At 39.2% G+C, this 27,184-nt stretch overlaps 2 protein-coding genes across 13 annotated transcripts in view; one reads left to right on the top strand and one right to left on the bottom strand.

The window, feature by feature from the left end:
• Positions 1–1,264: 1,264 nt before the first annotated feature.
• Positions 1,265–6,984, bottom strand: LOC139799777 (uncharacterized). 4 transcript variants are annotated; one of them, XR_011727461.1, is made up of 3 exons: positions 6,488–6,984; positions 3,196–3,583; positions 1,271–2,332 (listed from the first exon to the last, which is right to left on the bottom strand). XR_011727461.1 is itself a non-coding variant. In XM_071752113.1 (2 exons), exons 1-2 carry the CDS (start codon positions 6,982–6,984, stop codon positions 3,325–3,327), a joined length of 756 nt encoding a protein of 251 aa, XP_071608214.1. In that variant the 3' UTR covers positions 3,061–3,324. The 4 variants fall into 4 exon arrangements, 1 of the variants encoding a protein (XP_071608214.1); XR_011727462.1 differs by lacking the exon at positions 6,488–6,984 and adding an exon at positions 5,826–6,394 and having other exon boundaries at positions 1,265–3,583; XR_011727463.1 differs by lacking the exons at positions 1,271–2,332; positions 6,488–6,984 and adding an exon at positions 5,832–6,394 and having other exon boundaries at positions 3,061–3,583.
• Positions 6,673–27,184, top strand: part of TRIP12 (thyroid hormone receptor interactor 12) — a 71,703-nt gene continuing 51,191 nt past the window's right edge. For 6 of the 9 annotated variants that reach the window (XM_071752104.1, XM_071752103.1, XM_071752102.1 and 3 more), the window contains exon 1: positions 6,673–6,812. The gene's annotated coding sequence lies outside the window, so the exon portion shown is untranslated. Of the gene's footprint in view, positions 6,813–6,918; positions 7,054–7,741; positions 8,246–27,184 lie in introns of those variants that run through there. The other 3 variants (XM_071752100.1, XM_071752097.1, XM_071752098.1) reach the window with 3 other exon arrangements.

Here is a 27,184-nt window from a genome sequence, read left to right as displayed (position 1 = left end):
ACATTTCATTCTCTATGTTATTTGGAAGTGCAAGTGTCAAAGCAACTCAGTACCACATTGTTTACTCCATTGGCATTTCTTCATGAAAGAGAGAAGGGGAAAGGATGAACAGAACCAAATCTAAACAGCAGCAACCAGCAGAGGCTTCACATAAAAAGTCATTGCATTTCTTCAAACAAATAAACCAACTAAAATATTGAAGTGAAAATAAGCACCAAATTCCTTAGAAAGTATCTATTGTTAAAATTCATACGGATGGTGGATGCACTAAAGCATATTACTATTTGCATTGTATGAAGAAAACAATATCTGAAGCTTGTCATATGGTGAGTCTTCTTTTAAGTATGCTGGGCTCAACCTTTCCCTAATTTAATCTGTTTTGGAAGTTACAGAACCGGAGACAAGTCTCACATGACAGCCTCAACCTTTATAAGGAGAAGCCTCTAGAGGAAGCTGAAGAAACACTGTGAGTTGTGAATTCCTGTTATAAAGGCACATATGAGAAGCTGTTTCCTTCTCCAACATACGTTTTTAGGATTTCAAGTTACTTGAGATTCATCTTTCTGCTTTGTTTAAAATTCATAACTAAAAATACAATTTCACAGACCAAAGGTTATTTGAAGAATAACTTTCCCAATGCTCCTCTTAAATTATTCTACTTTGAATAGTTAAATATCCATTGGAGGAAGAAGGTGACTCCAGAATCTAAAAAATAGTGTTTGCTGATATTTAGGAGATCTAGATTCAAGTATTTTTCTTTGTCCCAGGTGAACGGCCTATATCCTCCATCCTTTCTGGCCTTGGATTTGCCATTCCAGTCCAAGCTCTCAGTCTTCTGTGCAGTGAAGGAGCCACTGTGTCTTCTACTGAAAAATAACACACTCAGTCTTAGTGAATTCACCCCTACTAAATCTATTATCTAAGGCAGTTTTCCTATTTTATCCTGTATTATATTACTTTTCCACAGACTAAAAAAAACCCATAATTCTCTGCTTTTGGATAGGTTTTGTGGATTAGAAGAGACTATAAAAATTTATGTTGCTTAATATTTGATTTAAAAACTACAGTATTCAAATGCTTATATCCCACATTTTGTCTTGCAGAATATGGATGTATTTGTGCTGCAAAATTCAGATTTATCTACTATTTTTAAAGCATTCCATTTTCATGCACCTAAGTATAAAAATTATCCATTTCACCCTCACATAAATCTTTACAAAATGAGAGTGGAATAAATATCAGCATTAGAATATCTTCAAGGAGATATGTTCAGAATTTTTCTTACAACTAAAAAAAGTCAGAAAGCAAGTATTTCTGAAATGAAAACAATTAATTACAGGATCTTCTAAGGAAATACTGTAGTTCTCCACATCCAAACTAATAGGCTATACTCAGATTCTTTTGATTTCATCAGAAACTGATTGAAGATGTTGAAGCAAACACTGAACAATATGAGCAATGATGGGCAAAGAACCAGAGCAGTCATAACTGTTTTCCTAGTTACCTGCAGTGTTTACATATCTAGGTGTCCTGACTGTTAAATGAGCAGATCATTTGTAGAATATTGCAAAGAAATACATTAGTTTTGTATACATATGATACCTGCCTTTTATGGGTAAGTAGCTAAATATTTTACTAACAAGAAAAAGTCCTGTGATTAGTGCAGAATTCATTACATGACAGATGCTAGTATTAATTAATGCTGAGTGGGTCATTTTCCTATTATATTTCTATTGTTACCAGCCTCATCTTTCTAGTTATCAGACTGTCCTATAAGCAGATTAAGCACCAGCCTTTTTTTTTAGGTGGGGAGGATGGCATGTGCCTATATTCCTTGTTTGACCAGAATGAGCGCTCAAACCTTTTCTACACTGCCCCACCATCTGGATTCCTCTCTTACAATTTTCAAAACCTGTGCTTATAATCTTACACAATTTATTTTTAAAAAATTCTTTTGAAAGGTTATTTTAATGGATACTTCAAGTCATCTTATGTTTAATGTTGGAAATAATATGCTTTATTGTTTGCTTTGTACAAACAGATAATGTCTACTGTTGTTTGTGACAAACACTGCCAAATTATTCCTGTCATATCAAACACTAATTTGGCATTTCAAACAGTGATTGAATGCCAACTTTGGTATCAGTCTTGAGACAAAGAAGATCACCAGTCTGTGTTACATTACATGTGCTCACACAAAACAAAACCTATCCACAGTTCCCATGAATCCTAGCAGGATTACTAGTACACATTTTCTGCCCAAGAATGTTTTTCTATTTAGTACGTTCATCCTGATATACCAACTTCTCCTTGAAAACAACTCAAAGCAGTCCTGGAAAAGCAGGAAAAAAGAAAAAAGAAGAAAAAAAAAAGAAAAAGTACAAGTGGTGAAGTCATTCAGAAGTAATTTCTGCCCAGACCCATAAGCTTATACATAGAAAGTTGACAGATTAGAAGGACATTGGAATAACAACTGATCAAAGGATGATCAAGAGTTACTGATACGATGTTGGTAAAGAAAGTTAAATACAACCCTAAAATTTTAATCACATAGAATTTCCAGAAGACACAGGGAAGTAACAATGCCTTTGCACTCACAAGACTTACTAAGAACAGAAGTTCTAATGGGAAGAAATGCAGTGATACCAAAGTATCTTTTAAATCAGGAAGCAGACAAGGAAGTAGAGAGTCTGCTTCACAAGTGGAGACTGTAAAACACACTAAACTCTACCGAGAGAGCATATTTATTAAATACTTATATAACATGAAGAAACCAGTTGGTAATGTTCCCTTTTTCCAGGCATCCTAGTTTCTCTAGATTTGAGTTAACAACAAACATGCATGCTGAAGTACACCTTGCTACAATACAACTGACAATACTGAAAGTAATAAATAAAAGTTTTCCAAATTATTTTTGAAGTATTAAAACTATTCACATACTTACAGCTCAGAATGTGTGCTCCTGTGGCATCAAACCCTAAGTACTCTTTTTGTCTGTCTTGTCCTTTTTACTCAACTACTTAGCTTACTTAGGACTTACTATAGGATTACTTAGTCCTATACTTAGCTTCAGCAAACTTCTTAGTGTATGCTTAACTCTGCTCTTACAAAAGTCTGTTCTTTTAATTTACAGCAATTCTAGTTCTTTTATCTTTAGTTACACAATATACAATACTTCAGGCCTACTGTACTGACCTTGAGCAGCAGACTTCAAGAATGCCTTCTGGAGAACATCCCTAACATACCAGGTTGCATGAGGGAAGAAAGATGTCAGTTCCCTGGAATGAGGGGAAAAAGCTAAAAAAAGAAAAAGCCACAGACATTTCACATGACTTGTCTGAATCCCAAGCCTGCTTCCATGGACTTGCTTTTTCCCCTGAGATATGGCCTTGCTGTCCAACAAAATCTTTTGCCCAAACACATTTTGCACCATGTATAAGACATATCTGGTAAACTGATAACTTCAGCCTGAAGGAACTCCTCACGTAAAGCCCGAGTAGACTTATTCAAAGCAGGGCAAGACTCGGAAACATGGGAGCCTCCATACAAATCCACCATACAGCCACAAACTCCCTTTTTGTTTCTAAAGAAAAACAATGGACTGTTTTGAAACCACCGACTTTGAAGAATGGGACTATTCAAAGTGGCAAATTTCAGCATTCATGTAACTATGTGCAAGGTTGGAAGCTTACACTGTAAGGTCTTTCAGGCAATGACTATTATTTAGTAGGAGGCTGCAGAACAGCATGCTGTGAATGTGAATGAAAAACTAGGCCTCCTAGATGCTAACACAGTATGGCTAAATATATTCTACACGATACATCACTTGGCACATCAGTGATGCACAAAACTTCAATTACTATTTTTGACAAAGATCTCTTCCCAGGAGATTCCACAGCCTGAAGAAAGGCAAAGTAGCATCCAGAAGTCTTGCATGTACAGCAGTCAAAGCAGCAGAGATGACTTCCGTGTAATAAGGAAGTTATTACTTATTCCGTGTAATAAGTAGTTTTCCACAATAGTGGATTCAATAGTGGATATTGAATAGTGGATTCAAACTTGATTGAATTGGGAAGCGTTGCTGGAATCAGGTACATCACTTTCAGAGGACAAAGTGATATATATTCAAATACATAGGTTCACTGCATAATATTCAAATGATCTTACCATCTTAAAATCAAACCCGAGTTTTTCAAAGAATCCCAACGAATTATTTTTCAGGGACACTAACTTCCTGGTAATGCTTTTGTACCATAAGTATTTACAGAATAATTTTTACTTACTCTCACTGACACAAAGCTTTTTGCACTGTTTTCGTTAACTGTCTTAGGTTTGTTTTAAGGATATATTTGGTGAGCTGAAAACAAAACCCAAAATAGATATCTGAAGTGTTTAATGGGAAACTGATAGGATGATGATAATAATGAGGAACATTTTATTTTTATTTTCTGAGTGCAAAAATGAATGGAAAAAACCCCATACCACTCAAATATTCCATGAATAAGCATGGCACTGATGCTGATCCCATGGTCACTGGGACAGGCCCAGTACAAGATTTCAGCTGCAGAAAAGCACATATTACCCAGCCATTGTGCAGCACTGTAACTACTCCCAGTTTTGGTGGAACTCAAAGCTTCCTAAGCTTACCTTGTCAGTTCTACCTTAGGGTTTGTTTTTTTTTTAGTAACAAAAGCAAAACTCCTTCTGAAGATATTATAGACACTGGTGATTTAAAAAGAAAATCTTGGCATTAGAGAGACCAAAAGAAGGAGCATATAATACACAGAACACAGATAATCTGGAATTGCATCTGAACTTCAGTTTGATGCCTTCCCCTCCCTCTAATTTGTCAGTTACAAACCTAGTAATTCCCTCATCCCTGGAAGAAAATATGTTAACTATTTTGGTTTACTTAGGGAAAATAGAACAAAAATTTCCTCTTTGGCTCAAAGTATGCGGGGGTTTCTTTTCAGTGAGAAATTTAATTTTTTTTCTCATAAATATTTTTGAAAATTCACAACTTCCACATCAGTATGCCCAGCCTGAGACAAGCATCTCTTATACATATAAAGTCAACTAAGTCAAAACAGGTCAAAATGAAACAAAAACTATTTATTTTACAACCTTACAAATTCACAACCAGATTTGTTAAGTCCCATTTGCTTACTGTCAAATTTTCTCATAAATTACAACTAGGTAGTTCTGAAAAATGCTCATATAGCACATTTTGCAGGATATTAAAAAAAAATTCAAAAAGTATCTTCCAGGAGTTTTAGCACTTCTTGTTTCTCTGACTGAAAAACCAGTTATATACAAAACCATAATGCAGGACACCTAAACATCTTCAGCTACCATGTGAAAAATACATATAGCCTTCCCATTTCCAAATGGGCAGTTTAATTTAATTTTCCTGGGATGAAGTGTTAGACTATTCCCCCCCTTAAGTCTAGCTACTCTAAGAGTGCATCTGACCTTGCATTTCCTTAGGAGAAATATTGTGGTGTTACTTGAGGAACTGTTATTAATTTACTTCAAATGTTAGTATCTCATTTATTTGTGAGGCATTTTTAAGACTGAAACTTGTTCTAAGATTAGAAAACCACAAATGCGTATATTCTTTTCCCCAAGGCTACTAGCTCAACATTTTAAGGATATTTTTTCCCCTCCCTTCGTGTGGTCCTCACGCAGAGCCCCTTCCCACCGGCTCCGGATACTCTGATAAAAGAAGCTTTCCACATACAGAGGCCCCACGTCCAGACACCTTTCCCTTATTTTAGGAAATAACCGTCTAGGTAGCAGGCCCGTAGTGCCCCCCAGCTCCTTACCGACACAGTCCCAGGCTGCAGCACGGCGCTCACAGCCCTCAGCGGGTCGAAGCAGCAGCACCCGGCTCTACGCGGTGAGAGGCGACCCTCGCCCATTGGCAGCGCGGCGCTGCGAGCCTCTCCGCTCCTCACCAGCTCTTCCCCAGGGACGGGCCCTGACCAAGGCCGCTGGTGCCTCAGGAGCCGGGGGCGGCCCCAGCTGCATTTCTTCCCGGGCGGAGAAAAAAAGCGGCGACCACGAGGTGAAGGGGCGAGGAGAGCAGGGTAGACTCTACTCGCCACCTCCCGCCAGGTGAGGAGGAGCTGGCAGAGGTCCTAGCTGGGGCCGGGGCCTGCTCGCCAGGCTCGGACGCCGCCTCTCCCAGCAGCGACGCCATTTTGGGACGCTGGAAGGCGGTGACTATGGCAACCAGGAAGAGGCGGACATCACGCGGGGTCACCGGGAGCCCAGCCCCCTCTTAAAGGTGCACGGCCGTTAGTAACGCGCTGGCCGGGCAGGGTCTTCGCCCCCATCGCCGGCAGAGTCCCGCTCCCCTACGGACTCCGCCTCCCCCCCCCCTCCCCCCTCCCCCCCCCGCGCTCCCCCGCCTCCCCTCGCTCCAACTCGAGGGGAGGCACTGGAGTGGACCCAGGGGTGACGACCCCGGCGGAGGGATACTGACCGCCCGACGCCGACCCCGCCGAACGCAGCGAGCGGGGCACGCACACGGCCGCAGCCGGGGGCTGCGGTAGGGGGGCGGAAGCCGGGGTAGGGGCCGCCCTTCGGCCTAGGGGGCGCGGGAGGCCCCGGCAGGGCCCCGGCGACCGGAGAAAGTAGTCCCCCAGCCTCCCCCTCTCGCCGCTGGAAGGGGATCGGCGGCGGAGGCGGCAGACGAGGCGCTGCTCGGTGCTTCGGCTTCAGCTGATAATTGAAGGGAAGAGAGGCGGCTGCTGCCGGGAGGAGGGGAGGCACGGAGCGTCTGCGGAGGCCGCATCGGGACAAACTAGGTACCCGGGGCCCCTCCGCTCTTTCAGGGGGCGCCGGGGAGGCGGGCGCGGGCTGGCGTGGCACTGGGCCCCTCGGCAGCTTCAGGGCCGGGCCTGTTGTGTCATCCCCGGCATTAGCTGAGCTGCCCTTCCCGGCGGCCCGGGGGAGGGGAGCAGCGCCATCCCGGAGCATTGTTACGGATGGGTTTGGGGGGTGGAGGGGGGGGCGGGGGGAAGATGGGGACGAGACGCCGCCGCGCTGGTGAGTGTGTGCTGGGGGGCCCGGAGGGGTGTAATAGGGTGAGGGGCCCTCGCTGAGGAGGGAAGGGGTGGAAACGGAGCTGACAAAATGGCTAGGCAGTCATCGGAGCCCTCTTTGGGGATATCCCCGCTCCCCCCACCGCCAGGCAGGGCTGCCGGCCGCCGCCTCGCCCGTGCGGTTGGGGGGAGAGCGGCCTCCCCTCCCCGGGCCCTGTGTTGCTGCTGATACAAAAGGGCAGTGTCAGTGTTGACACTGCCGTACCGATTTGTATGCCCTTCCCCGTCTTCTCCCTCCCCCACTCTGGTTGGCCCCCTTTTCCCTAATGGAGCTTTCTTCCTTTTAATTTTTTTTTTATTATTATTTTTTATTTCTTTCTTTTTTTTCTTTTGGAGAAGAAGCTATCGAATTTCTTAAAGGAAAAAACCAAAAACTCCTCTTTCCTTCCCCCTTGCCCAGCTCGGTAAAAATGCTAAATAATCGGCCGACGTCCATATTTCAAAAGCTTTTTTTCGGAGGAGGAATAAGGTGGGAAGGGAATGGAGGCCCCTGTAGGGTTGGAGTTACGGTGCTGGCTACCCACAAGAAGGGTTATTTTCACAGTTAATGTTTTCGAGCTGATGTTTTTTTGTTGCTTTCAGTCGAGAAGCAAGTTGCCTGGTCCTCGCGTTTGCTTGCATAATGCGTCGTACTTGGAGGCTGATCAAACGCTGGGTTCTGCCTTTCCTGCCTGGCTCTTCCTCCTTCCCCTTCCCCGGCGGGCTGGGGGGAGCTGGGGAGGGGGAAGAAGTTTGGAGGTGCTGGTAGTGCTGGGGCCGACCCCCTCCGAGTAACTGCGGTGGCTCTCCGGGGCTGGGAAACAAACCGATACCGGGGCTCTCGACAGACCTGTAGGCCCTTCTTCCTGCTGTTCAACTTTTTTATTGTTCCCCCTTCCCCCCCCTCGCTGGTGCACTGGCTTTCTCCACAGCCAGGGGTTTTTCACAGAACGGGAGTCCGAAAGTCTAGACTGTGAACCGGAAAATAATAGGGGAAAGAATGGAAAGTTATGTCAAGGGCTTTGGGGGAAAAACATCGACGTATCGAACAAAGGTCTTGCCTGTATTGGAGAGAGAGGCCTGCATGTGAGGCCTGATTGTGTCGCATTTACACACGGGGAAGAAATGAGTGCTTGGTACTGGCCTAAATTTATTCTGTAAGTCTGGCATGCAACTTGGGAACATTTTTCAGAGTGTGTGCCGTTTGTTTTGAGGGTGGTTTTATTATGTGTAGCAATCCAATAATAATTTTATTTTGAAATATTTTGTTTTTTCTCAAAGGCTTCTTAGTGGTAGGTTTTTTTTCTGTTGGGTTTTTTCCTTTTTTTTTTTTTTTTTTTTTTTCCTTTTTCTGTAAATTTTGTTCAGCAGAAATAATACTGGTTTGGAGATTCTAACACTAATACAAAACTTTGCTTGAACAGGGTAATTTCCACCACTTAGGTATTGTGTGACAAATATTGAGCTTCCTGGTGCTCTGGTGCTTTAAAAGCTGTCAGGAAGAGGACTTGAGTAGTTACTGCCTAACAAATATGAAGTACATCCTTCATAATAAGAGGATTTCTAATGAGTTAAATTGAAATTAATTTTCCATGTTTTTTTAGTGGAACTGTTGCTGTGGATATACTTCCTCTGTAAGACTTCAAAAGCTAGCAAGCATTACTTTGATTACTTGTGTTTATCTCTGGTATCTTCTCTCCAGTTCTCTCTCCCCCTTTCTCTCCCCTCCCCCCCAAGTAAATTTTTAATTGTACAGGGGTATTTTTTTGGTATTTGATTTCTGCTCAAAGGCATTTGTGGGGTTTTAAATTTTTTTTGTCACAGTAAAAGTTTTTAAATATATTGTAGCTTTTATATGCGTATAAAATATGCATAGTGAACATGAAAGCACTACTTAAAACAACTATACCTTTCTTTTGCTTGGAAGCCCATTTAGTGAATATTGATAGTTTTTGCTTGGTAAATACTGTAAGTAATCTGAGTTTTTAGAAACTGGCATGTTTCTCATTTGTGGAAAATGTAGCCTATTTGTGTATGGCTTGGTTCTGTATAGATACTTTTTGGTCTTAAAATGGAAGGGTATTTTTAGTTTTTATTGTTTCATGTATCCTGTTGTTGTGGTGGAAATATAGATGATCTGGTTTTTTGTTTGGTGTGTTTTGTTTTTTTCACTCCTAGTATTTCCCTGAAAAAGTTGAACAGTAAACTTGAATTGACAACTTTTAAGACTTTCTGTTCTTCAGTCTCCAAATGGCTCCATAAGTAGGAGCCTAAACAGGTCTTAACTGTTAGTAGAAAAAGAGTAGGTCATCCATAGTGTGGCATTACTATTTATTAATATAGCAGATCTATTTCACTAGGAGTGCTGACCTGTTGAGTAAGAGGCTTATGAAAACAGTCCTTTGATGTCTTAAAGTTCTTCAGGCCAGAGTGACCATTAGGGAAATAACATATATCTTCCCAGTAAATGAATAATCAGAACTGTCATTCTCAATCTGGAATTACGCACAAGTTTATTTTTTATCTTCCTTTCTGTGTTGCTCTTTGGTTAATTGTCTTCAAAACAGAATGCAAATATTACAGGAAAAATTATAATGAAGACTTGTTATTCTTATGAAAATTCCTAAGTTTGAGGTCCAAAGCTGTAGGTAACAAAGATATTGTAGTCCTGCAGTAGTTTGGCAAAAACGTAATAGTTGACTTGAAAGTTACTAATGAAGCTAGGACAAATTGTTGTGTGAGCCCTTATATCACTGATAAGCACAGTCGAAACAATGTAGGGAGGTAAACTGACTAAATTCCTTTTGTTTCTATGCAGTGAAGCTGAAGCGTGTCTAGGGAAGTTACTGTTTGACTGGCTTACAAGGTTGTATTTAATTCGCAGTGTGAGTCTCAGAAATGTCTGTGTTAATCTTGTATTTATAGACTTTTTTATATTTTCTAACAAGCTAATTAGTAAGCATCATGAAGAACATTTCATATCACTGGGCTGTCTTCTGTCACACTGAGACTAAATTGTTGTGACAAAGTATAATCAAATCCCAGAGTTGCACAACATGGTATGCTATCACATTGTCAAAAACTTAACCTTGAATGTTTCTGGGATCTCCTGTTGGCTGATCTGTGTCCTGCTCATCACCTGTCAAATTAGTAACACTCCATATGAAGTGCTTTGTGGACTCTCATGACATGCTTAATAGGGGAAACTTTTCATCAAGGGTCATTCAGTAGTGACTCTGAAGGTAGTAATATATGTGGATTATTTTTATTTTTTATTTTTTTTTTTAGGTTAACATTACCTATGGGTCAGTGGGTTTATTTTTTTGAAGAAGTAGTACTTTAAATTTGCTCTTTATTTTAATGTGTATGTAGTATTATAGCAGTTTTCCAGCAGTATACGAATCAGCTTCTTGCTGCGAGTTTTCAGGTTTTAATTCAGGACATGAAGTTGGTAACTGCAAAACAAAGTTACTTTTACTCTCTTTTTACCCTCCTGATAACTTTTTTTTCAATTTACATGAAATAATGTGTTTCTTAAGGAATAAAAGTGTTTTCTGTATTATCACTGATGATCAAGCATGACTAAATGCTTGTATGTAGCTGCTTGTTTCTGGATTTTTTTTTTAAAACAAAGTGATCAACTTTCAATGTGAATTCAACAGTCTTCTCTAAAGACAAAATTTGAAGCTACACATGATATTAAGTGTACAGTCAGTGTGAAAGGCAGCACTAAGTCAGTTTTTTACTGCATTCTTTCAGATACCAGTGATGGTTACTTTAGTTTGAAGGTTAATTTTGAAGAGCAGTGGCTCTACTACTGCTGACATATGGTTGAATTTTTCTCACCAACTTGGTAGAATCTAAATGAGTAAATACAATCATATTTTCCTTTAATTCTGCCTGGCAGCCAGGGTTTGAGCACCCATAACCATTATGTTTACTCTCAGTGTCTGTAACAAGTGTGTCTTGCAATGTATTAGACTCTCGCCAGTCTTACTTGACTCATGAAATGTACAAATATGGCAGAAAACCACTGTCTGTAAGAGCAACAGATAGTCAACTTCTGAAGTGAAGACTTACTATGTAGGGAAAACTGGAAAAGTTAGTTTTGTGTCAGCAAAGTTAATCCCAGTCATCTAACACTGGACTTGAGTATTAAAGAGGTGTGAGAAGTACTAGCACTGCTGTCCCAGCCATAGGTGCCTCCAGATCCTCCAAAGAAGCCTCTCTTGTACCTTCTTATAGTAAGCCAGTTTGGAAAGGATCTCTGGAGGTCATTTGGCCCTGCTCACACCACCACTTGCCTTTGTCTACTCTTGAATGAAGAGTTTTTTTACTGATTGCTGTACTGATAAAATAGCTCCATCCTCTTGACTGATAAGAAAGGGGAAAAAACCCCACAACAATAAGCCTGCAAAGGTTTGTGTGGAGAGGAAATTGGAAGGATTCAGTTGTGTAGCAGTATACTGCTGTCTCATGAAATGAGGGGAAATCACTTTATCTGTATTTTCTGAATTAGATTGGTCTGTGTTGTGATGGTGTCCAGTGTGCATGCTGAACTGCAGAGATTAGACCTTTTTAAAAGGTATGAAAAGGTCTGAGTCATCTCCTGGAATGTGAACCTTGAGTTGTAGGGAGCAATTTGGTATTTCAAAATGGAAGCTGAGGTCCCTGGTACTTTTTAAATGAGAAAACTTTATTTAAGATCTGAAAGACAAGTCATATTTCATGTTTATTTTGCTTTTGGAACAACTTGTTACTGACAACCCTCATCTTATTGTGCAACATCCAAATAAGTAAACTTAGCATGAAGAAGGACATCTAAGTGCTGGACTTTCGTAAAGATGGAAATTAAAGAATAGAAATATGTTATGTATTTTCTGATGTACGTGTGTTATTTGGGGATAAAGGTGTTAAAATTTCAGAAGGCTTTCTAGTGATGAAAGGGGCATGAGACTCAATACCAGCTAAGTGCATCTCCTTCAGATTTGTGGCTGACTGCTGTTGTGTATTTAAAACATGGTTAGCACCAGTTGTTGTTAATGCAGATTGCTAACTGTAATGAATAAACTTAATTTGATAGTTTTTTAGGAGGAGTTGCTGAAAGTAAAAATCTTAGGAAAAATAGGCCTGGGACAAACCTTCATGGGTCTTCTGGTACATGCTTAGTATCCGAGGTAGCTAGGTCTAGTCTTGCACTATCTTTGCTTTTAGAAAACATGCATGCTGTTTTGCTCTCCCCTGTCTTTCTCCATTATCTAGCTTCTGTTGTATTTACCTTTCTATGAGCTTGTTATGATTTGTTTTGCCCACTTTGGGTGGGAGTAATTACCTTCTTTCTGTACTGTGGACTTTCACGTGCTTGAAGTATGTTCTGCACTTTGTCTTAGTCCAAGACTGCTAACAGGTGAAAATAGAAGTACAGGTAAATAAATATGTAAATAAAAATTACACTTTTATGTAGTATCTTCTAAGTTGAAACACGAATTTTTTGGGAGCAGTATAAATGATTTGAGGCACCAAAGAAGGAGAGATGTAAACAGTGCATATTAATGCTCATGATGGTGGGCTTCAGCATCTGCCATGAGAAGGAAAAACACACATGCACCCCCAAAATCCATGTGCTTGCATTAAATAACCTTGATGCTAGTATAAAAATTAGATGTGTAATTTTATCCCCTGGAGTTAGTGAAGAGGAACTCTCTTTACATCATATATATGTAATATGAATCTGTGGTAGATGTCTATTTTTGGGCAAGATAATATTATAAGATGTGGTTAAGGGCTAGAAGATGGCATCTTAATCCATGTCAATAATGTTCTGCATCTTCTTCCCCTGTCAAATCCCTTATGTAATTAGCTTATTCAGTACAGAGCGTCTGTTCCTGGAAGGTGTGTGCAGTGTAACTGAACCTTCTGATCACAGGTGAGATGTGGCTGTGTGTTAAAAGAGAACTGATGAAGAAAGTAACTGAAGGTGCATATTAATAGGCCAAAACCAAGTTTGGAACTCTGGCTTCCTTAGACAGTGCATGTTCTCCTCTTTATTTTGTTGATATACTCCATTATAATGAAGTTAGTGACTGTGACCTGTAAATTTGCTTTAAAGCTTCATGCATTTTCACTGTTTCAGTTGTTTCAGGTGCTCAATGAATGCATTCATGGTAAAGTGATGAGGGGAAGGTGGGAAACTGCTGACTTGGATAAGGGCACACACGCAGAGGCCCTGTGAATAAGCTGGAGTGAATAGTACCTGAGAAGAGGCTGCATAGCTAGGTTAAAAATACAATGGCTTCAAGTCATGGAAGGGGCAAGAATACTGTTGGTGTGCATAAAAATGTGGCTTGATTTGAAGTTAATGGGAAAATTTGTGTAGAAAACACCATTTCAACTGAATCTCATTTGAAGAAAGCAGTGGAAGTAGTGTAACTTCAGCAAACCTTAAGCTAGGATTCAAAGTGTTAAATGTTTTGCTTTAAAGATCTGCTACAATCTATTTCAGTAGTTTTCATGTTTGTCATGAGAATGCTGCTGTATCTTACTTGGGTAGCATTCTGACTGCTTCATTTAGCAGATAGTTTTCCACAATAAAATACTGGTAATGAAAATGAAGACCTGCATTATGCCATAAGATTATGGATTAAAGAAATTAGGTTCATTTTCTTACTTGGTTACAAGAAGCTTGGCAGAGGAACAAATAAGTTTCTTTGCCAAAAATAAGATCACAAATATGCTTTCCTCAGATGTCTTGTATGACAGCTTTTAAGTTGATATATAGTTCTGCTGCCTACTCCCTATTTCTCATTTACCTCAAGTATTTGTAGACTTGCAACTGAACATAGCATAGCCATGTTTATGCTAGACTCTTGACAGAAAGACTCCAGCTCAAAACTTTCATCAGCACTTTGTAACTAGAATTGGAAGAAGCCTTAAGGAAAAATGCCACTGCAGACCTCAAACTGCAAATTTTAATATTCCACACAGAGTGGAAATGGAGCTCTCTATGAGCACTGTGAGGAGAGATGAATTTTGTGGAATTTAGTGTGTGAAGGAATGGTACTGTTTAAATGCCTTTATTAATGCTTAAGTACTGCACCACTATGGTCACAGTAGTAAGGATGGGATTTTTTTTTTCCTAGTATCTTAGAGATAGCTCAAGATAGAACCCGAGAACTATGTATTGGGACACTTGAGGTAAATGCAAGTATAGCAGTGAGTTTTTGAGGGCAATTACAAATAAAGCTGCCAGTGAGACTCCACTGAAGCAGCAAGCCTAGTAAGTGCTGTTGTTGATATGCTTTATTGCTTCCAGAGGCTGTTTGGGGTAAAGTATATTCCCTGGGTACATCAGGTGCTTTCTCCTCTGTTGCAGACTTAGCCAAAAGTTGTTAAAACTGTCTTGTTGTTTTAAAGAAAGTAGATTCCTAATGAGTAACTTAAGTCAATGGATAAAGCTAATGTAGTTGAATAATGTATTTTTTTCAGAACTCTTCATACGTTTTGCTCAGATGAAGTCTGACTTTCTATCAGATTGAGTGAGATCTTACACTTAAATTCTAACAGTGCTTCCTGCTGGCAATGCCTGTAGTGTCACCAGAGCAACTCCAACTCCTTTGACCTGTTATTTACAGTCTGACTGTTCTAAACCAGTGTCATTAAGTACGCCAAGGTTGTTATGCATTGTAAAATTGCTTAATGTGTTTTCATCTAAAAGTTGTTTGCTTTCATAAAAAAAAGTTTTTTTCCTTCCAGTTTTTTGTATTTGCAAAGTTGTTTTCCTTCAGCCAAGTTATGTTGGGCTATTTGGAAAGTCAGCTCAGCAACAACAGAGTTAAAGTAGTATTTTGACTTTCTCTGTTCTGTAACCCATTCTGACACACCAGTTATCTTGTTGTTAATAACTTGGATACAAAATCTGTATGTGACAATTTCATAATGTTCCTGCTTTTTTGTCTGCTAGTTCTACATGGAGTTCTTGCAAAAAAAAAAAAAAAAAAAAAAAAAAATCAAGTAGCTGTTTTGGTTTTCTGGATGTTTCAACTCTGGCTTATATCTACCCCCATCTTGCCCCCCTCTCCCTATCCCCCCCCCCCATTACACACGCATTTGGGAGATATCAAACGTGAACATATGGGCATAGAGTGACACAGCAGTAGAAGGATCACACTAGATAAACAACCTCTGCATAGAATAACCTTATCCAAAAGTGTGGTTGTATGGTTTGTGGGTTTTTATTTTTAAATCCTAAAACTCTCTGCTTACTGCACTAACTTGCTTTTTAGAGTACTGTCTTCTGCCTTCCCGAGTCTTCCAAACAGAAAGTGTGGGGACAAGTTTCTTTCCTTAGTCACAGTAGATGAATGGTAGACAACCGTGGAAGCTTCAAGAAAAGTTTCATAAACTGCAGACAATACAGGTTTGATTCCTTGCAGTGTCTTCTCTCGCTTCTACTTTGAGAAAGAATGGGTCTTACCATAAGAGTGGTGTTACAGTTTCTTCCCTAGCAAAAAGATCAAAGGGGAGGCCTTTCTTATGAACTGAACCTCTAAAGTACTTTTTTGTACCTGAGCATCTCAGACCTGAGTAATATCAGCATTTCATCTGTCCTCTGGTTGGACTAGTAGAACAACAGGTCTACGTATTTCAGTTGTCTGTAAGGACAGTGAAGTATTGGTATCTAGAAATAAGCTTAGAAAGAGGCCTTATAACATCAAATATGTAATCTGCTAATACTGTTGGGATAGAGTTAAATTTCTAACTTGCAGCTGTCTAAAAAGCAGCTAAGTGCATGTGTTGGTTTTGTTTTCATACTTGTTTTTTTAATTCTTCAACCCTCCTGGGAGGTTGTTTCAGCATATTGTTTCTTGAAATTTAGGATCATCAAATTTCCATCCTCAAAGTTTGTCGTAACTGTTTTGCCTGCTGACTGTATCCATGCTGTCCTCTCATTTTAAGTAATTTTCTTCTCTTGTTGTTTTACCCTTGGCATTTACAGGAAGCATTTATAACCTTCTTGTTGCCAGGCTAAATAATACAGGCCTTATTTTTCACCTTGACTAACAGCACTTTTCTGTTCTCTCAGCTGGAATTCTCTCTTGACCAAGGCCAGCTGTGACAGGATAGAATATTCCATGTAAATACTTCTTGTACAAAAGCACTGTAAGATTATCAATTGCTCTATCATGGTGTATCCCCCTAAGTATTGGTGGTTCCTCCATACACACTCCTCTCCCAGTCCCCTCCAATATCACTCTGAGTAACTGGAATATGTGGTCACTATTGCTTATGCCAGCTGACAAGGGCTTTGCTTATAGCACAGCTTCTTGGTTTTAGTACGGAGTTACAGGGTATCCATGCTGCTTAATATTATTGTAGTCATGGAATTGCAGGCGTCTCATTAGTATAATTTAATGTTCCATATTTTTTACTCATACTTGCTGTATTGTGGGAGGAAAGGAGAGGGAAGTGTAAGTTTTCATAGTTGTGGAGAAAATCAGAAAATTTTGAGGTAGCATCTCTGGCTTTAGATAACTATCACCTGGCTAGTTATGTTGAAATAAGCCAGGCTATAACAACAACAGAGCTTTCATCTTTTTTCATAGTTTCCTTCCATGGGTATACTCTATCGATCATAACAAATAATTTCTTCTAAACCTGTTTCGTGATGTGTTCTATTTGGATACTATCAACAGCTGTTTGTTTTAAATAATTTTGGATTTAACAACACAAAATTATGAATGACCTTTCTTCTGTATGCCTGGAAATAATAGCAAGTGTCATGAGTTCTGCTGTCAAACAAGTCACACTGGGAATCTTTATTTTTCTGTCATTACAGAATTAGGATGTAAAGATTTAATTCCATCACAAATTTAAGATTGCGTGAATTCAGGTGTTATAACTGCTAAGGCTTTCAGAAACTCTAAATTTCCAATCTTTTTTCTCAGCATTGGGCCTCTGACTGAACATTAATAGTAACTGTGAATATTTTATGTCCAGGTACGACTAAAAGATGGAAAAAACTTCAGGCAAAATTATTCTTTCTGTAGCGTTTGCTGTTAACACAGCTTTGAATCTTGCAGGGTGGAAAGCTGTAGTTTAGTAATTCTCTCTGGTCCAGTGAGAATGGCTGTCTACAGACATTTATAGAATAAACAAATATCATTTAAGGACACTACTGACTCAGGGAAGGGAGGCAGGCTCATGTATGCACAGTATTAGAAAGAACCAGTCTTAAATCTTTGTTTCTCAGGAAAGGAGAATGCCTCTTCCTGTTCCTGTAAATACTGGCAATCCTACTATGATCTTTTTTTTTTTAAATGGTAGGGGTTTTTTTATTCGTTTATTTATAAAGCAAAGGGACAATCCTTCCTTACTGTGTTTTTGGTTTGCTTTTTTGATTGGAATACTTCAAATGCCTGACTTTTAGTCTGAAATATCTTATTGCCAGCTAAAGCAAAGAGGAAAAAAAAACAATTGAAATAAAAAACAATCAAAACCAACAAAGAACAAAATATGTATACAGGTGTCCAGTTTTTTTACCACTGACGCTCACTGTATTGTTATAAAAGTTACAGCTGTTCCATGAAAGAGATTTTCTTTATACTTCCATAGACTGGAGTAGCATTTGTGGTGGGAGAGTGGAGGAGAAGCAGGATTTGAAAGCTCTTACGGTGACAGCTGGTGATAGTTCAGTGTCAGGTCTGACACATTGTTTGTGTAAATCTGTACAGGTGTAGTGATCTGAATTTTTGATCAGTTCTTGAAGTTTGGTCAATTTTAACATGAAAATATCCTGCAGAGACATGAGAGCAGAACTAGTAATTTTGTACTATTCCAGTACCTTCGGAGATAATTCTGCAAGAGAAAGGGCTTTAAATAACAGCATAGTCAAATATAGGAACTTTGGATAAATATATGTAGTAGTTGGAGCCTGCCTTCTACCAAGTACCCATGATTTTCACTCTAGTTTTTGGACTAGAGGAACTTGCTTTTCTTTATTTAAATGACCACAGTCACTAGGATGTATAGCAAGAAATCTAGTTGCCTTTTTAACTTCCATCAGTAGTGTCTTACTCCTTGAAAGATACAGTGACATTCAGCTGAAAGATGGTATATTCAGGAATAAGGAGGGTGGATGCCTAGCTTTTGTCTGAAGGAGCACAGTCTTATTTTCATTTTTTCTTCGACATAATCTGTTCCAATCCTAGATAAGACCAGAATTGGTAGCAATTTTTTGAGGGTCATAGGTTTGCTTGTAAGGCTTAGTATTTTTGCAGGATTAAATGTCATCCATTTCAGAGGCAACTCCTGAGTATTCTGTTTGGGTCACAGAGCACATTGCAAGGACAAAGAGTACATATAGTTCTCAAATAATAATTTTGGTCCTAAGATCAGGCTACAGAAAGCCTTGTTTTCATTTTGGCTATTCTTTGGGTTATTCCTTGGAGCTGTGGAGAAACTGTTCTTCTGATATGTGTTCCCTGCTACTGGTAGTCTGTGAAAACTTTCAGTGCTTCACAGAGCAGTAGTTTAGCTGGGAGATAATAGCATTGGAACAGATTTAGGCAGCATCTGTTTTAACATCACCTCACCAGGAAATAAGTAGCCTTTCTTCTAATTCTGAAGTGACTGACTACCAGTAAGGAATGCAGGCTTTGGCAGACATGGCCATGGTATGTCCCTGAGGAAAAATACATTATTAGAGTGAACTTGTCAATCTACTGAACTTAAAAGTATGGGTATAGTTGTTGCTTGTGAAGGGAAAGTGTGTGGATAGCCTGGGAGAAAAGGAGGTAAGTGAAGGTTTGATGCTACTTTGTATGGAGGAGTTTGTGGTACGTTTTTTTTGTCTGTATTAAAGTTTGTGACTGTTAGTTCTTGTGTAACTTAAGACTGATCTGGCATCCTGCTGAGAAGCACCTGAAAGAGCTCTTAATAGTTAGGTTTGCTCCAGTTCAACACCTTAATTTTCTCTTCTTGGGACACTCATTTGTCATTACCATGCTCTGTGATCCCCAGGTAGAAAAAAAATGCTTGATTCCCACAAACTAATTTTTCAAGTACTGAAACAGTGAGTATGTGTGGAGTAGATAGTTCCATGAAGTTGATTTGTTTCATAAGTCTTGATACTCTGGCTTTTGGCAACTTTTCTCCATTACTGTAGAGGTAGGAACCTTCCTAAAATGTATCTGTGGAAGCTATTATTTTATGTTCTTCTGTCTAGTTACCATGAAAGAATAGCTCTGAGCACTCTGAAGACATAGTCCATCATCTTAAAGATAGTTTAATCCTTAGTGTTCAACAGGTGTTCCTTCGGGTGTGACTTCCTTTTGTTTGGCTTTACACAGAACTTCTGTTTCTCTGTTCAGGTTTTTGATTGGTAGTTTGGGTCATGATTTCATACGAGGTAAATGTCTTTAATTGTGCTTATGTCAGTTATTTGGTATGTGTATTGGAGTTGCTCTTAATTACATCACTGCAAGGTATAATGCTAATGTATAAATTGTTCTTTGGCTGAGAAGATGAGTCTCTGGCACATAACTCCAAGATGCCATTGGTTTGCACACTACCTAGAAACCTTAAATGTATTTTAATGCCTTTGTTTCAGTATTCTTGTGACAGCAACAGATCTGTATACACATCCAGTGCTGAGGAAGCCGGAAACTTAACCTGTTCTAATTGGATTTCTTCTTCAACAGCTACAATTAAACCATTTCCCAGATTGTATCATGTGGTGTAGGAATCTCGGTATCCATTAGGCCTATGAGTGCTTTTTGTGTAACATTTGAATAGAAGTATTTGTTCAGCAGGATAGCATAGCCTGCTTATAGTCTAGGAAAGGAAACCTACATCAGCTTGAGTCAGTGCTAAATATCAGTGATTAGATGCTGAGATCCTCCAAATTTGTCAGAAAATGTTCTGAGTTATATTTTGAAGATCTATTGAGACATTCTGGTAATGTAGATAACTGGTGAGTACTCCCCCTTCTCTTGGAAGCATAGTTTTTTTAATTTTCTTTTTTAGCTCTGAAATGTTTCTCTAAGACATGCTAATATGAGTGAACTGGCTTCTCCATGTCTGACACATCTGTTTGTAAACTTCTTTCAAGCTGAAGCTGAATATCATTAAAATGAAAACCCAGTCTCCTCCCTCTTTACCTTGTTTTCAAGGTAGATCTACGTAATGTCCTTAGACGTGCTATAATCTTGGGTTTATCTGTGGCACTTGTCTAATCTGCTTGTACATGTCAACTTCTGTAAGATCTAGTCTTTGAATATCTTTATTCTAGTGGCTACTTAAATTATTTTTTTTCATTTCCTCCTTATTTGTCGAGAAGATTGCAGAGACCATCTTATCTTAATTTAGCGTTTGGGTGGTAAAGCCAAACTGTCCACTGTTTTACTGTCCACTGAGCTCACTAGTTCTCTCTGTAATTCAAGATAGGTTGGCACAAGTTGATTAGGAACTTGGCAGGGCTCAGGAAACCTGCTGTGCTGCAACTTGGGGCATGTATTGTCTAACAGGCTCTGCAGGTAGCACATAGGTATGTTCCATATCAGTATTTGTCCTATAGTGCTGTTGCACTTGATTTTACTGAGGGGATGTTTGTGCCAGATGCAGTTAAATGGCAAGCTGCAAATAAGGCACCATCTGGTCTATGGGGTTGAAAGAGGTTTGGAGTTATAGCAGTAGGTTCTATATTCAGCCTCAACATTGAAGAAGGGGAGCTATGCAGCTCAAAGGCAGCTGGGCATTAAGTGTTGAGCTTGGCAGGCTTGGAGTAGGTGATGAGTACTTCTTGAGTACTTCCTTGCTCACTTGCATGACAATACTACAATGAAGCTTCTAAACTTAAATTTGCAGTAATTGTTCATCTGACTTTTTTCTTCACTGTAATAAATGCCCATGTCCCAACTTTAGCACACCTGTTTACTCTGTTAACTTGACCACCTACCTGCTAGCTCGTTTCCATTTTACTGTCACAGATCTGTACTTTGTGAAGGATTTTTGCTCTTGTTCATGTTGTCTCACAGAAGGTAAAATCTCCTCATTCAGATCCACTCTCTTCTTCTGAAGAGAACTTTCCCCCTATAGCCTTCCAGGCAGCATGTTTTTTTAATAATGTTGTTTGTGAAAGCTTAAGCCACCACACTGGATAGTGAATTTTGGCTCCTCCTAAACAACGGTTTGTAGAGAAGACGAATGTGAAGGACAGATGAGATTTTATTTCTGTTGCTTATGATGGGTTTTGTTGGGAACGTGCAAGAAACTAAAGAAGAATTCACATCAGTTAACTCTTTATGCAAATGCAAGATTTTTTTTGTCAAAATTTGAGTACTGGAAAATGTTCTTTTCTTTTGGAGATACTAATTGCTTTTTTGTTAATTTAAAAAGGGAAAAATTTCTATTGTTGCTAACAAGCTGTAACCACACTTTTATTAGCAGAATTCCTAATAGGTAGCAGAATTGCCCACTGAGACTCACAGTGTAAACTTAGCTAACAGTGTGTCACTAGCAGGTTTAATGTTCCTGTAGAAGTCAAAACTCTTGCTCTGGGATCTGATTTGGCAGAGAAGTTTTGCTGACACAAGCATAAAGAAGAATAAACTTTGAACATACCCATTCTTTGCTTTTCTCTGTCCAGTTGCTGTGCTAAAAGGGAAAAAAGGTCTGTCAACAAAGGGACAAAACTGGTTCAGTACTCTGCTATGTTTATACGTGCCAGTTCTCCAAGTGGTGTAGTGAATCTTTCGTGTTACTGAGATGGCTTGAATGTCTCTGGGCTGCTTCTGAAGCTGAGCTGTCACTGGCTGACTTGCAGCTATACAGATCAGGTTATTCTTTTACTGAATACAGATAAATTCAGAAGTTTCTGGTTTCTTAGGTTTTTGATAATCTTTATATCTGTGAGCAAAAAAAAAAAAAATTACTGCTGCAGAATTGACTGAATTATGCAACAGAACTTAATGTTTAGCAGGTTAAAAAAACAAAACAAAACATCACGGAAGAGCCAGAAACTACAGGTGTTGTAAACATGAAAATACTTTCTTCAAGTCTTGAGTCCTGGCATTCTGCAACTGAGAGAACATTTGCCTAGCTTTGTTAATGAATTCAAGCCAAACCATACACTGATGGAAAACATATATTGAGCTAGTTTGGATGTGTTATGAATGGTGACATGGAAACCAGTTTGGAGAAAGAAAACTTAATTATTTGATTTTTTTTTTTTTTTTTTTTTTTTAAAGGGCAGGTTCATTGAGTTTAGTTGTGATCAGTCCTTGTAGATGAAAGTTCTAAGATGGTGTTTTTATAATATTCATTCCTGCTGCTCTCAACAAGAGGAATAGTTACTGACAACACTTCATATTTCCAAAGACTAAATGCTAAACTAAAGAAGCAAGAGAATTGAAATGCTTTCTGTTTTTCTTCTTTTGGATGAAGATTTGAGATCTGAATGACAGTTGTGTACTTTTGTAAACCAAAATGTACTGTTAAGGGGAGTGATAACAATTTGCAACATTTCTGTCCTTGATGAATGTAAGAGAAAGTGGTGAGGTGGCAGAACTGGGGCGAGATGCCCTCAAAACAACATATTTGTTCCATGCAACTCCTTTATGTTTTTTCCTCTAGATGCGCCTTCTGGTCTTCGAGAGGAAAGGAGTATAGGAGATACAGGTTTTTACAATCTTAACATAAGCTAGGCCCCTTAACCATTTCACAAGAGTTTAATTAATCTTTAGTCCTGATATAATTTCTCAGTGCACAAAAATGGGGATTCTTTCTTCAGTAATGAAATGAAGCTACCAATTTATGTATACCATGAACTGGGAGCACCAGTCATACAAACAAACCTGAGACATCTGAGGTCACCTGTGTATCCTGTACAAACATCTACAAAATAGAATATGAACAGTGTTTGTCTTAACTTCTTCAGGCCTTGGTTGTGGGTTTTTTGTTTTTGTTTTTTTTTTTTAGCTAATTTGTGTTCCTTCCCTCCATCAATAGGTTTCTCTTTGTTCTTAATGAGTTTAAATTCTTGAACAGTCAGTTGTGGTGTTGGTTGGTTATAAAGCCAGCTCTCCTTTTGCTATTTCAATTTTACTTCCCACATCCCAAAAGTACTCACTGAAGTTCTGGCTGTAGTGTATACTCCAGTCCTCTGTTTTGTCTCTAAACCAATGGCTGGCACAAGTGTCTCAGTTTCTAAGATTTATGCAGTTTAGAGAATGTTACATTGGTGGTTACAGCCTTTCAGGTTCCTAGCCACTCATTTGCTGCTTCTGTGAAGTTACCTTTCTGCTTTGCCTCTGCTAGAGACTTCTTCCTAACGTAATGAGATCCAGTGGTTGCCATAATCGTCTGATACCTGTCTCTTGTGAAGTCAATGGAACAGGGGGTGACTCCTTCCTTACTGATTGATTTAATTTTTTCCTGTCCTCCCCTCTTTTTTCCCTGTGAAGTGCATAGCTTGGGTGTATTTGTGGCCTACTGTTATTTAAGTTCTCTGCAGTATCCATACCTCTTTTATTATATGCTGTATTTTTGAAATGGTTAAGAAATGCTTCCACTCCAAAGATGACAGAGTAGCTGAAGTAAAAAGAACTTTTCTGTTGTAAATTAATCTAAGGACAGCATTGTGCTAAAGCATTGTTTTTTTTTTTTAATTTTTATTTGTTTGCTTTTGTTTTAATTTTTTATTTCCCTCACTGATTTGGAAAAATTTGTCTGACCAACAGCTTATGTATTGTGTAAGGTTACCCAGGGTAAAAATGGACATATGAGCCAGCCCAAAGCCTTAAGGTCTTCAGTGACTGAACTCCTTTGCCATCGTGTAGGTTATATCTCAACTTTGATTTCCTCACCTTAGTCTGGGCTCCTGGATTCTGGTTTTGAGGAGCCGAGGGGGAGGGAATGCTTTCTGAGCTATATATGATTGCAGAGTGGTCACGGCTGGAGGTGTTTTGTTTCTTCTCAGAAAGGTTTGTTTGTAGGAGAGATGAAGAATGTCTCCTTGCACACCTGTACATCTGCACACATCTGAGATCTTGGGTGATATAAACTGACATCTGTTGCATGACTTTTTATCAAATGTTTATGTGAAAAATACTATTTTCTGGTAATCTGGTATTGTCTTCTCTGTATTCCTTTATTTCTGGCATGATGTTTTGGTCATGGTACTTAATTTGGGATTTTTTCTTTGCTCTTCAGGGGAAAGAATCATCCCTCATGATTCACTTTTTGCCTTTATGCTCCTTCTCAACTTGGAATGTGCTCTCTGTATGCTGTTAAACTCTGCTTGGCTTCCCATCAATATCTTATTTACATCTTCCAAGATAACTGATGAAAGTGATGCAACAAAGTTTGTGTTTACTGGAAGAGGTGTAGAAATGTATTTCCTTACCACCTAGCAGGCTAATTTTAAGGAAAAACTTTCTTCATTCCTACTTGTCTGTCTTCCAGCAGTGAGGTAATGTTATAGTACTAGATGTCTGTAGAATCCTGTTTTGTTCTGAAGTTTTTTTCTACATATAGTGAATTTGTGCTTGTTAGGGTGTCTGTGGATATATGCATATGTGTAGTTTTTTTTTCTTTAGCATTGGAGGAGAAGAATACAAATAGAATGTAGTCCAATTTAATGTGTGATGTAGTGCAATTTTGTGGGTTTGTATATGAAAAGAAGTTAATCTGATAAAAGTTACTATGTGAATTTTATATCATTAGATGCAGCGCAGCAGGTAAGCATTAGTGTACTCTAGCATCTTTAAATCATGTAAGCAGTTTTTAACTATTAATGGGGAGAAGGTAGAAATGTAAGCAGATAAGAAAATAATTGGTAAGTTGTTCTTCCTATGGTGGAAGAAGAAAAGCTTGTTGTTCCTTAATGCTCAGTGCTCTAATATAGCTGAATAACCCAGGACTTGTATGAATGCAGACAAATTCCATCCACCTTACTGAACCTTGCAGCATCTTGCATTTCATGGGACAATATAAAGCTGCATGAGATGCAGTTTAAAGCTGTCTTAATACAGTCAAAGTAATCTCCATGAGATGCAGTTTAAAGCTAACAGGACCAAAATATCTTCTTAATAATGAATCTGAGTCAGCTGGTGAAGTAGTAGAAGTAATTGAACAAATGCTTGCTTGCTTGCAGGAATATAGGTGTGTACCTGTTCAGGTAGATGATGAGAACCTCTGGAGCAGTGAGCAAGAATGAGGTGCAGCTGTGATATCAGTTTAACATTAAGTAATGTAGGTCCACAACAATTAGGAGTTCCTGAACCATATGCAGTAAGTTCTTCAGTTTAGTTGTAATTAATAATGCCTTAACTCTTTCATGTGTTGTACACTTCCATATTTAGCATGTTGATTCTACTAAACTGACTAGATTTTTCACAGATACAGCTGATCAAGTAAATATTACCTACATAGAAGTGAAGGGAATGCAAATCTGAAGTCTTAGAGTTAACGTTTTCTGATGAGTATGCTGAACTCTGAGTTCTGGCTGGCAAGGTGTGCAACCTACTGGAAGAAAATGTTCTGAATTTTAGGCATATAAACATCCTTCCGCCTTTTCCTTCTTCCCTTTGTTTTGCCTAATACTGACTTCAGGACAGTAAGTCATTGCAATTTTGCTGCAGCAGCATTAAGTAAGGTGCTGTTTTTTGAGCCAATGTATAAAAGAGGAAGTCTGACCAATGTACTTAACTCTGAGCAGATAACAAGGTAGAGGTGATAGGCATATCCTTAAGTATTCAAGAAACTGGAGTGCAAGAACCTGAAAAATTCCTGTACTACCCAGATTATTGCAAAGAACTTAGAACCTCTGAAAAACAAACCACCCCCCAAAAAAACTCTAAACAAAATCAGACAAGTTCTAGAGCGCATCAAGGTAGATTAAGGAAGTGCTTTTCTTGTGAAAGTGTTTTGAACTTTTTACAGCTTTGTTGCCAGTTCACCTTGTTATTCTATTAGTGGCCCTAGAGCCTTTTGGAGTGCTTCATTTTCCTTCCCTCTCTGTAGCCTACATCGCAGTTCACAGCATACTTTGGGATACTTTGGGCATAGAGTAAGAGCAACTGATACAGTGTTGTTCTGTAGTTCTGGGTTTCCTCCTATTGCTTCAAAGATGTGGACATATGTCAATCACTTTCTGTTGGCTTTTCCCATGAGAAGAAAGGTAAAGGCTTTGTTGGAAGTTGACAGGTGGTTTTTGTATCTTGTGTTCAGTGGAACCTCTCCGAGTTTGCTATGCACTAGCTATGAGGTTTGAAGTAGGTATGTGAGGTTTACAGAAATTAATTTTAATTGCTTTCCTGTGCAGTAACAAAGATGACTGCTAATGCTAATCAGTGTTTACTAAAATACAAGAACTCTGTGCAAGATAATAACAATTAAATGCTAGTGCTGTTTGATGTCTTCAGAACATAGATTATAGGTTTATTTGAAATGCTGGTTTTTAGTATCCATCATCAATCTAAAGAGTCTGCTCATGATGAGAGCATCTGCAACCCGGTGCTTTGGCATCATTGCAGGTAGGAATATGGAGCTGTGAGATGTAAATAGAAGTGGCTTGTTGACAAAAATTATGCTGGAAGAGGACCTGAACTTAAAATTCTCAAATCGTAAAGCCTTTCAACTGAAGCACAGAGGTTTGATGTACAGTTGTAGCTTTTTCTTGGTGTGGGGAGAATTCTTGATGTACTTGAGGAAATATTCATAAAATGTGACAGGACTGCACTGGTGTGTTTCTGCTGGTCTTGTGGGTTGCATGTCTTTCTTGAATTTAGGTATCTAAAGGGGGAGGAGAATAAGCTGAGTGCTGGGAGTGAGGCTTCCGAATGGAGGGACAAGGCTGACTGGGAACAGTTCAGTTTGAGGAGCCTCTCTCTGTCTGGGCTCTTGTGCTTTCTAGTGTGTGGAAGGTGCAGTTGTGACCCACTAGGAAGATCTCTTCCCTGCTGGGCAAACAGCACATGATAGTGTGTGGCTACACATACTTGAAGTGAGAATGTTAATGTTTTGATGTTAAAGGTAATAGCTGAGTCGTGAAGCAGCATTATATTTGAAGGCCAACAGGAGTCATATGGTGACACTGT

This window comes from Heliangelus exortis, chromosome 9 (genome assembly GCF_036169615.1).
Source record: "Heliangelus exortis chromosome 9, bHelExo1.hap1, whole genome shotgun sequence".
NCBI lineage: Eukaryota > Metazoa > Chordata > Aves > Apodiformes > Trochilidae > Heliangelus > Heliangelus exortis.
Note: the sequence above shows the minus strand (reverse complement) of the source record. Positions and strands in the feature narration are given on the sequence as shown.

Bases quoted from the DNA above. Each gene is read 5' to 3' on its own strand.
- LOC139799777 (XM_071752113.1), bottom strand. From the start codon at position 6,984: ATGCTCCGGGATGGCGCTGCTCCCCTCCCCCGGGCCGCCGGGAAGGGC. The intron at 3,584-6,487 runs GTCAGTATCCCT...GTTTTTCTTTAG, and splicing joins GGCGGGGTCGGCGTCGGGCG to AAACAAAAAGGGAGTTTGTG.